This window comes from Anolis sagrei, chromosome 4 (assembly GCF_037176765.1).
Source record: "Anolis sagrei isolate rAnoSag1 chromosome 4, rAnoSag1.mat, whole genome shotgun sequence".
NCBI lineage: Eukaryota > Metazoa > Chordata > Lepidosauria > Squamata > Dactyloidae > Anolis > Anolis sagrei.
The window spans coordinates 37,135,975-37,148,045 of record NC_090024.1 but is presented as its reverse complement, the minus strand read 5'-3'; the positions used below and the strand labels follow the sequence as shown (position 1 = coordinate 37,148,045).

The 12,071-nt window shown below is 36.2% G+C and overlaps 1 protein-coding gene across 1 annotated transcript in view; it reads left to right on the top strand.

The window, feature by feature from the left end:
• The window catches only part of CNBD1 (cyclic nucleotide binding domain containing 1), a 171,897-nt gene that overhangs the window by 14,747 nt on the left and 145,079 nt on the right, over positions 1 to 12,071 (top strand). Inside the window, exons 3-4 of the mRNA XM_067467033.1 lie at positions 79 to 192; positions 3,272 to 3,433. Of these exons, the coding sequence (XP_067323134.1) occupies positions 79 to 192; positions 3,272 to 3,433 (276 nt within the window). The remainder of the gene's footprint in view (positions 1 to 78; positions 193 to 3,271; positions 3,434 to 12,071) is intronic.

Genomic DNA, 12,071 nt, shown 5'->3' with positions numbered 1-12,071 from the left:
CCCAAAGACTAGATTTGGTACAAGTGTAACACTCCCTAGAACTTTGTTTTTGTTTATTCATTTCATATTTTTCTTCAGAGATCATTTGTATGCCATTGATGAAGCTCATGAAAAGTTTATGGCAATTTATCCAACCATTTTTGTTAAAGAAAAGGTAGTGTTACCAGGCATTCCTGAAAAAAGAACGACCGGGTAAGTCATAATTTATTTTCAAGCTGTATATAATATGAGGAAACTCCAGGAAAGAGAAGCAGACAATGGTGATACGGAGTTAGTCATTATAACCACATGTCATAAAGCAGCTGTAGAATACAAATGTAGAGGTGCATTCATTTTCTGCTTGAGTGAAATTTCAGTTTGTTTCTGCATTTGTTCTTCCTTTCAGACATTTATTGACTGTGTCGACCCAAGTCACTGTCTTATTTTGCTATAGAAAAGACACTGATGGGAAATGTGCTCTTTTCTTTTCCTTTTCTTAAGTCAGTCCTAGATAGAATTGAATCAAAAGGGACTGAATGTACCATAGATGTTCTTAGTATCATACCAAAATTAATAAATTCATGACAGGCGCATTTATATTCAGCTCCAGTTCAGCTTGCTAATACGTGTATTGCTGACTGCTTTTCTTTCCTGATTGCCAGGAAGCTATTTTGGGTTTGTTTGGCAAAGAACTTCCATAAACCAGAATGCTGATATCAGGACTTTATCACTTTTCTTGCTGCAGAATCAAATGCAGTTGGGGTGGGCTAATAACAACAACAACAACAACAACAACAACAACAACAACAATAATCACAAAATCACAAGTCGAACACTTCCCAAGCATCTAGGACTGTGTGATGTATTTTTCGAATGATGTGCGCAGATCCAAGTAAGGTGGCTTTTTGCAATCACGATCTGTCAACTGCAAAAGGCCACCTTATTTGGATCTGCGCGCATCATCTGAAAATACATCACACAGCCCTAGACGCTTGGGAAGTGTTCAATTTGTGATTTTGTGATACGAAATCCAGCATATAGATCTTGTTTGCTGTGACATCCTGTGCTTTTGTGTCAATAATATAATAATAATAATAATAATAATAATAATTTTATTTCTTACCCCCTCTCCTCATGGCTCGAAGTGAGTTACAGAATAATTAAAACACATACACATTGTAAAAATACCACAGATACACATATTTGAATGTATTTCATAAAAGATACATATTAAAATATGTATTAAGTATGTGTCCATGCAGCCAACAAAACTTATATAGGATGTATCCATCCTATATAGTAACCTATACATGCCTCATGTACTTTCCAATGGAAGTTCTACGTGGGTAGGAATTTTACAATCTGAAGCCTTATTACATGAATGAATCAGGCCCAAAGGATAGCAAATTAAGAAAAGGAGGAGGAGGAAAAGTGATCAGGTTGTAGGTCAGCTTAAACTGTGATAATATGCTTCCTAAAATAATAGATTTGAGATATATGGTAACCCAGTTGTAGATTGCTTTCTTTTTCATGTTCTTGGGAGAAATCTAGGATCAAGGTACATTTGCCAACATTCACATCAGTCAATATTATTTAGCAAAGGCGAAGAAAAGGATTACACACCAGTGTGACCTTTCTTTCCTGGGAATTTATCATTTAAACTTTAATCTAGCCCAGTGTTTACAGAGACAGAACTTCTAGTTTACCCTAGACAGGAAGTCAATCTCTTTGCTTTCAGGAAAACATCCAGTAAATGAAAGCACTTTAGAGTTCTTCATCCCCCTTGCTTTTTAACAAAAAACCAAGTTTTACAGATCAGCAAATTGTCCAATCTTTAAATGGAAAAAATATTTTAGCAGCTTAGGCTTTCTTCCTTGCTGATGCACCAAAATCCTCATTTTAATAGAGACTTTGAATTACTTTTAAGCACCACTATGTGCTTAGAGTAATTTTGCTTACAAGTGAACTGGGGATCAATGCAATCAGCTAATAAGATTATGCACATTAACTATAAAGCAATATCTGGAACAGGAACAAGGGAGATGCATATGTGATTGAATTTATTGCCTGATTTACTGTTGAAGTTGGTGTTTAATTTTCTTGTTGCTGCAATTGTACTTTTCTTCTTTCCACTGTTTTTTTTTGTAGAATCACGTGCACAAATCATATGCATGTCTATGTGAAAGAGATAGCTTATAAACAAAATTATATATACTGCTTCTTAGAAGGGTTTGTGGAGAAAAAGAAGTCTCCGAATACAGTGCCCTAGACACTGATTTTCAATTTGCTGTAAAGATGAGAAAATATTTAAAGCATTTAAACATTTTTCAAACAACTCATTTTTCATACATGAAATAACAGATGAAAGTCATTCCTAAAATGATGGGAATTTTCAGTTTGGAATTTGTTGTGTGCAAAATTTTCACGTAGTTCTGTGCAGAATAAGTGCAAAATTGCACACAGGCTTTGAAAACTGTGTGGAATACTTCATATATTTGATGAATGGGTTATCATCCAGGAAATTTATGTTATAAAAATGAATTTTTCTTTGAGATGAAGCAAGATTTGATGAATTTTACAAATATTCATGCTTGACTAAAAGAAAGACATTGTACTATTTTAATAATTTGTAAAGTGAGATAATGCCACAGACTTAGGGATAAGAATATTGAAGTAAGCTTATATTGAATCCAGCACATGGTCATCATAGTCCTTTACTGCCATACCCTGATTAGCAGCTTTTTTCAAGTCTGCAAAGATAATTTTCAACCGTGCTACCGGATTTTATATATTGTAACTGGAGATGTAAAACCATGATCTATGTCTTTTGAAAAACCATGATGTAATGCCTTTTGTCGTTGAGGTATGGCTTATCTTTGCAAAGACCAAAGCTTTGGCCAAGTAGAATGTCCTTGAGACATTTTCCTGATTGTATTATAATGCTTTTTGCTCCCTCAAAATACTTCAGATAGTTTGCTTGAAGTCACAATGTTTGCTTCAAACACTGCTTTTGATGAAAATCTGTGTTACTGTAGAGAAGTGCACAACTTTGTGAGAAGTTTTGTGTCCCTTACTAAAACTTTTGATTTGCTTCTGAATTTCTCAGACATTTTGCCTGAGGATGAACTCAAATGTTACTTTGATTTATAAGGGAAATTTCTGTGGCAACCTTACTTTCTCAAAAGTGTCAGATATCAGCATGTGCGTGTACTGCCTATTAAATTATACCTTATATATTAGAAGCTGTAAGATTACTTTTCTCTAATAGAAGTACTGTATCTCTTTTCCCTAGGGTACATTCCTGTTATATAACTGACTCTAAAACCAGGGAAGATTTTGACAGTCACAATGTCAAGTTCTACATGGATCAGGTGAAAGGTCCTCAAAAATTGCATTCTGGCTCTCCAGAATATATAGGAAAGCTGCAAGATCTTGTAAAGATACTCAAGAAGATGTAAGTTTTAAATTCACACATAACTTTATGTCCTTGTCTTATCAGTACAAACATGGGAATCAGTAACTTTCAAAATATATTATGAATGAATTTAAGAAGCTAATAAATTTATAGAGCTCTCTTATTGTGGTGGTATGCTAACCATTTTGCTTTAAATTGTTTCCAATGCCTTCTCACAGATTGTTTATCAATTGCAGTTTAAACTTTGGTGCATTGATTGTATGTTGGGGGCTAATAAATGTACAGGCATTGCATTGGAAAGGGTAAGAGAACAGAATTTTGTTAGGACTTAATATTACAACACGATTCTTAAATAGTAAAGGTTTATTATTATTCCCTACTTACATTATGCCTAAACACATGTAATTATATTGTGCCTAAATTATTTCTTCATTATCTCTGCATTATGTCATTCTGAATATTGCCATGCATATTTATGACACACTAGTGTTATTATTATTGTTCTTGTTAATCTGGACAATGACTAAAATAGACTTTTTCAAATAGCTTAAAATCATGAGACTTTTTCTTGATGAAGTAGCAGTATCTCAGTAAGACTCAATGGAATAATTATATTTTTCTAAGTATGTGGGGAAAAAACTATACACTTGGCACCTGAACAGCAGGATGCCGCATGCCTATCTAGAGATTCACAGGGTGATTAGAGACTGATTAAAAAGACTAGAAATCCCCCAATATAATTCTTCATCGTTCTCTCTCTCTCTCTCTTTTTTTTTTTAAAAAATAGATTTATGTTTATCTCAAAATATTTTAAATATTTTCTGTCACTTCCTGGTATAATTGGCAATTTTTATACTGGCTCTCCAGGTTGGTTTATTTTGAACCAATATAAAACTGGAATGACCCAAAAAATTTTCAATCAGTCTGGATGTGGCTGGAGATGACGAGGAAATTCCAAGCTTCTCTCCCAAACCTGCATAGAGATACCAAATTTACATGTCAAAGTTTCACAGCTGTATGATTCAAGCCTGAGACAAATAAGTAATTATTATGAAGTTGTATGTTCAACAGTATTGTGAGCATATAAATTATAATTTGAAAGATACTGAAATTATTAGCATGTTGTCAATGAAAGGTAGACAGCAGACACAGATATGTAAATACCGACTCATATTAGACCACACCTGGAATATTGTGTCCAATTCTGGGCACCACAATTCAAGAGAGATATTGACAAGCTGGAATGTGTCCAGAGGAGAGCGACTAAAATGATAAAAGGTCTGGAGAACAAGCCCTATGAGGAGCGGCTTAAGGAGCTGGGCATGTTTAGCCGGAAGAAGAGAAGGCTGAGAGGGGATATGATAGCCATGTATAAATATGTGAGAGGAAGCCACAGGGAGGAGGGAGCAAGCTTGTTTTGTGCTTCCCGGGAGACTAGGACGCGGAACAATGGCTTCAAACTACAAGAGAGGAGATTCCATCTGAACATGAGGAAGAACTTCCTGACTGTGAGAGCCGTGCAGCAGTGGAACTCTCTGCCCTCGAGTGTGGTGGAGGCTCCTTCTTTGGAAGCTTTTAAACAGAGGCTGGATGGCCATCTGTCAGGGGTGATTTGAATACAATATTCCTGCTTCTTGGCAGGGGGTTGGACTGGATGGCCCATGAGGTCTCTTCTAACTCTTTGATTCTATGATTCAAATGAGAAGCAGTTACTTTTGGTATGAGGTCCACTCTTCTTTTAATTCTAATTTTATCATTGGTATGCAATTGTCTAAAATGAGTAAGTCAGTTGCTATTATTCTTTATTAGGGAGATAGATTGGCTGAATTTATATCCCGCCTTTCTCCCAAAATGGGATTATAGGCATCACATGGTTCCCTTGTTGCAAGAACTCACACTTTTTAAAATAACATTCTCTCTTGCCAAGGATGAGCATTTCAGTGATATTTCTTTACATCCCTATATATAATATAAACCAATTTGAAGAAAGAACATTTAGCAAAGTGAGTAAAGAGAGAAAGAAGGGAAGGGAAATGGAGTTCTTACTTTTTTGTACAAAAAATAACAGCAAACAGCAAACCCACATAATTCCTTCTGGCTTCTAGAAAGGTGATGTTATCACAACAGATCCAAGGCTGTATGTACATCTTTAAAATATAATTTAATGGCAGCCATAGAGGTTGGAAGGATCAGATTGGAACTGACATTTGGAGGGGCAAATGTTAGCTGTTTCACCTACAATCATTTTCTCAAGATGCTCACACAGTGCTATTTATCGTGGGAGGAGAGAGAGGTACTTCTTCCTGTGCGCTAAATCGCAGCTGGGAAGGGGTTTAATTTACAATGGGAAAATACACATTAGAAAATGTTAACAGTCCATTTCTGCTGCTCCTATTAAAATATTAAAACGCAGCTGGCAATCCAATCACAGATCTCATGCTGCCACAACTAGTTTTGCCCTAATAGACACATTTTTAATTTGAAAAACCTTTGATGGGGTGGCATAGCAAGCATTGGTGCACTATTGTTTGCAGCGTTAATGACACATTTTCAATAATTGGTTGCATTAATGACTGTATTAATTAAATAGTTTTTGTAGTTCTGATTTTATGTTTTAGTTGACTGATTTAAAAAGGTTGCTTGTATTTTATTATGGGGGAGGAGTAGGTAAAAATGACTTTGAACTAAAATATGTGGTGCCAGAAATATAATAATACCATGCTGCAACTTGGACAAATTATGGTTTTGAAGTATGATTTCTTACATGGCTGGGGATACTTCGAATTATAGTGGAAAAAAGTAACTCGTCCAAGCATACTGTCATTCTGATCCATCAGTTTAGGTGATTATTCTAGCATTCATATTCTACTGCATATAATCTATGGTATACTAAATGTTACTGCACAGTTATTTTGTCTACCCTTTCTCTGCTTTAAGTGATGGGCTAATCCTTATTTTCATGCTGGCTAGTCATGTTGCACTGTTTAATTTCCAAAAGTTAATTAACCTGCCCTCTAGTAATGTTAGCTGCTATAATGTCATCTTGTCTGCCTACCTCAGTGCTAGTGGAGGGGGGTGCACTATCATTCTGTCAGTATTTGGACACATATGTTGGCTCCATGCTGTGAATCAGCTTTAGATGCCAGAATAAGGTGTTAACAGTGATTAGGTCTGAGTTTGAGAATTGGGAGCTTGTTGGATAGTGGCTGTGGATAAAGGCACAAGGTGAGGCACTTTGCACACTCTATTTAATATTGGGACTATACTGCAGCTGCCAAATAGAAACGAGTTTGGAACTTCAATGTTATGAGAAGGAGGGGGGAAATGTTCTCCATTATTTAGCTCCCCTACTATACTGGATGCAAAAACGTTATTATCTCGATATATTGCTTAATATTTATAATTCTCATAGTGGATCTATTTTGGAAAAAGAATAGTTGTTTTTTTATTATTTCTCCCTTTACATTTTAATTTATTTAAATGGATTATAACACAAAACATCCAAAACTAAGAATGTACAACAGAGAAGAGCTTGCCAAACATTTCATGTTGGTATCAGATTTCTTGGACATTTCTCAACATAGTAATTCAGCTTTACTAACAAACTGGAGGCTCTTAAAAGCCTCTTAAAAGAGATATAGGTACACATACCTAAATTGTAATGATAAAATGTATAGTGACACAACATATCTCACAAAAACCTTATAGTTTAATATATATATATATATGATTCCTTGCTTATTCCACATAGGCTCAGAAGTTTCTTGTTAGGTTCATGCGGCACACCTACACACTACAACTGACACATGAATGTGTCGCGACACCATTTGAAAAGCTCTGCAATACACCCTCCACTTGGGCCCACGTAAAATTAGAAAAAAACCCACATTTAAACATTAACTACTTTTTAACCTGAAAAAATACCTTTCTAGAATCTCTGGGTGTCCTCCATGAAGAGTGGAATCTTGCAAACGTCAAACCTGCACATATGGAAGGCAGACTGCATTTTCTTTGCATTTTTTTTGGACAAAGGCCATGCAGTATTAATTTATAGATGTTCCAGCTATAAGGTGTTATGTTTAGGGGTAGGTCTTATCTGCCATCAGAAATGCCTTTCTGCCAACTGACCTATATTAGTGGACAGGGCATTTTTTCTGGAAGATGTTGTCTGCTGAATATAGTCTGCTGGCAGAAGAGGATTAGAGGTGAGACAGAATGAATAGGGAGTTGTGTTATGCCTGATAATTCTTCAGGCCCATGGACACAGTGATAATGTTGTTTTTCCTTGAAAAGTTAATACAAAATTCAGCTCTCTTTGAACTATTTTAGAGATAGTCTGTATATTCTTTATTTGGGATTAAAATGCACTTTCATGTAGACGAGGGAAATTCATCACATTAGTATCCTGCAGTTGGAAACTAGTGACTTCATCACACTAGAGAATGAATCCACTTTAAATCCAGTTTCTGCCTCCTGTGGAATTCTAGGGTTTGTAGTTTCATGAGGCTATTAAAGGCTCCTCCCTAAACTACAAATTTCAAAATTCTGAAGGAGGCAGCAACCAGATTTAAAGTGGATTCATTCTCTAGTGTGATGAAGTAGCAAGTGGATCAGTTGGTTTTCCCAATTTCTGCTAGCATATGCTGTTTTGTGGATATTGACTGCACAGGAGGAGTGTTTCAACAGCAGCAATGCAACTAAAATGGTCAACCAAATAAGATTAATTGTGTTGACACATCACTTGGAAGATCAAGACATTTTTATTAGTCTTGTTGTTTTTACTGGTGTGTGTATGTGTGTGTGTGTGTGTGTGTGTGTGTGTGTGTGTGTGTGTGTGTATCTATATATCTATCACACTATCATCCAGAACCAATGTTATGTAATGATTTGACTGTGAAACTAGTACTCTGGGAGACATATTTACCTTTTTTTTTTGGCAGTAGCATGTTTCAATGGCTTCCATCACATCTTGGAGAACTACTTCCAGGGCAGCTCTGTGGCTGAATTGTCACAGAAAAAAATGGTGACAGGGAACAATGGCAGGCTCCTTATCTTTCTATTGAAGAAGATGGGTCAAGCCACCAAAAAGACAGTTGGAAAACTATGACAGAGTGGGGTGTGTGGCGATAGGTCCCTATGCCCCCTGCATGAGTGCAGTTGGTATGCAGCGATACCTATTCATTCCAGCAGTGTGTGTGATGAGGTGGTAAGATTGAAATCCCCTCTCAGTCACTTGTTGACCTTGAGTAAGTCTCATGCTCTTGTCCTGAAATGAAGGCACTGACAAACTGTGTATAAATTAATCTTGAAAGGAAAAAGTATATGGTACAATAACTTTAGAGTCACCATAAATCAAACTTGAAGGCATATAAAAAAAACCCACCTTTGAAATGGTCAGAACGAAGGCTGGGTTTTGAAATATTCTAACAAGCATTTGTATGACATACAAATGCACACATCTAACTTATCTAAAATGGGTCAAAGAAAGCCATGCATTTATTGCATATTTGTTAAATTGGGATAAACATTTGTGTCAAGATGTTTTTTTCTTTTTTATATGGATTTTTGTAAAAGCAATAAATACTATAATTGTTTTAAAAAGCAGCTTTCAAGATCTATTTATCTACTACAAAAATATATTTGGCTTTGTGTCAATTGCTGGAAATAATCTCAACCCTCTCTCCCCCCCCCCCCAATTGCTTATACAGAGATGAACTCATAGCTAACTGTGAAAAAAAAGCCAACCTGCCTCATCCATCTGCCAGAGAATTTCAGGCCCATAGAGAGTGATGCTTGGAACATGATTTTTCTTTTCTGCCACCAATTAACAGTTTTTCCTTTGAGAATATAGTGCAACTGAAGATTATCATGTTTCCACAAATTGGAGATGTAAAGCTTCTTCACTAAAAATGGCTTCAAGTAGTAACTCCAAAGAATGGCATAGTTTAAGCATGAGTGAAATTTTAGCGTGGGTCAAAAGACTGAAGGACCAAAGAGGAAGCTTGTTTTGTGGTTCTGTTTTTTTTTTTTTGTTAAATGAATGTAGTCTTGGAATAGAAACAGCAGTATGGGAAGATAACTTGAATAGTGTTTTATGAGTTCATGATATCATTGCATGTTTAGCAAGAACCATTTACTAGTGTCTCATCTAGTTATGTGCTATAGGCCAGGCTGACTACATATTTTCCCCTGCGGAGTTGAAGTGAATAGGAAAATGTACAGAAAATGTAATGTTGCTAAGACACATATTAGAGAAACTACTTGCTGTGGACATACAGTTGTTTTAGGGCAGGGTGGGCAGCAGAATAGGAGGAAAGGACCAATTTTCATTTCAGGCTGCATCCCCCATTGGATCTGAAAATTATCCCTGCATTCACTGATATATCAACCAAAGTATCACACTGATGTGATGCAGTGTCTTTTCAAATTGCCATTTTTACTGATACATGACCAAATACAAAAGTACCATGGTTGTGAGAATTATAAGAGGACATTTTGGTTTGAAAATTGTTTTGGGGCAAAAAAAATCCAACCTGCATCATTAAAAAAAAATAGACCCTTCAGAAGTCTCAAGAAGAGACTTGTGGTGGGAGTCCACACTCATTTGAACCTGAATTCTTAAAGATCAGAAAGAACAGTAGATTAACCAGCACAAGTAATACTTGTAAAATCAAGACAGCATTCAAAGTGAGAGGAAATGGGGTCGTAATGTTCCAAAGGAAAATCATACTCGAAAATAAAAGCAGTGGTGTCACTATGGTTGGGTATCCTCATAGTATCCTCCCTCCTCCAACTGAGCAGATGATGTGATGAGGAGAACTAAGGAAATGTCACACCAAAAGACCCAAGACATTTATTAAGAGTTTAAAGCACAGTACAGCCATTTATTTATTTACCATATTTATATACTGCCTTTCTCAGCCCAAAGGTGACTCAAGGCGGTTTACATTTGGCACAATTCGATGGCATGGGAGAGAGAGGACACATGACTTTGAGGGTCACCAAAAACCTGCATGCAGCAGAGGAACAAAAAGAAAGGTAGATCTGGCTGGATATGGCATCGGTGGGGTGGAGATTATATATATATATATATATATATATATATATATATATATATATATATGTGTGTGTGTGTGTGTGTGTGTGTGTGTGTGTGTGTGTGTGTGTGCATGCATGTGTGTGTGTGCATGCATGTGTGTGTGTGAACCTCTCCTAAAATACTGCACAAAAATATAGACACACAGTTTGGTGTTACCTATAGTAATGGTGTTACCTGCTATGTCATGCACACACATACCACAGCCCTCTAGTGGTGCTTTCCAACACCATACAAGACAAGGTTTAGCTCTTCCAAAATTCTGTTCTCACATTTTTCCACCAGATGCCAACAAGAAGCCTAAAAGATCTGGAGACCGTGTCCTATGAGGGGTATCTTAAAGGGCTGGGAATGTTTAGCCTACAGAAGAGAAGGTTGAGAGAAGACATGATAGCCATGTATAAATATGTGAAAGGATGTCATAAGGAAGAGGGAGCGGGCTTGTTTTCTGTTCCCCTGAGACTAGGGCTCAGAGCAATGGGTTCAAATTACAGGAAAGAAGATTCTAATTGAACATTACGAAGAACTTCTTGACTGTAAGAGCTTTTCAGCAGTTTCAATTCTTAAACTTTTGATGCGAGCAACACCCACATATTGAATATCAATTTGGAAGTACAAACTTAATCAATTTGATCTGACTTACGAGGACTAATGAAAAAAATCACTCCCCTAGTATCCAGATGGCCATCAGATACATGGCATAAAATTCAGCTACCAGTGATATACATGGAAGAGGATGGTAGCAATGTCATGTGCACCTTATACAACAACATGTCTTGGCTCATTCAGTTATTGCTTTTCCTTTTAAAAATCTAATTTGTTTTGTTCTTTCTAAAACATATGGGCTGGATTGGTTACACAGTCATTTAGAGTGAACGGTCAGCTAAAATTTAGAATGACTAAAACACATTTTTTAAAATTTCATGACATTTCAATGACTTTTGTTCTAGTTTTCAAGCAAAGAACACTTCAGAAGAAACCTATAATTATTGCATGGTATGTTTTTAATCTACAGAATGAAGAAAATGACATACCACCCATAAGATGCTTGTTAGGGGAAGCATTATTTTTTAATTCCCATGAACTAATTCTTGTAATCAAATGCAGAGAGGGTTTTTTTAAAAAAGTGTAAAGAAATTCTTTTATATTTTATCCCCACAACACTAACATTTTGTAGTCCATTATTCCATAATGATAACAAGACCCTTTTGAATTGTTTCAAATTTAATTGGCGAAGTTATTAAGCTGTGAAAATCATTCTCTTCATAGTGTGGGACAAGGGAGAGCTGTAACTTTGGATTCCGCCAGCTGGAGAAGAAGATTAGCGCTATTAGAATAATCACTTTCTTGCATTTAATTTTTTTGTGGACCTTTTGTGTGTATACACATGGGTCACATGCTTTCCATTAACATTTTTTTGGCTACCACCCAGCACACAGCTGCATGCCTCTATTATTAAGAATATCATTGAAGAAGAAGGCCACTGAATCAGCCCAGGGAACTACATAATCCAGAATCCAAGAGCAAGAATTGGGAAACTATGGCATTTCATGTGGTTATGCACAATCAGTTCCATCACTC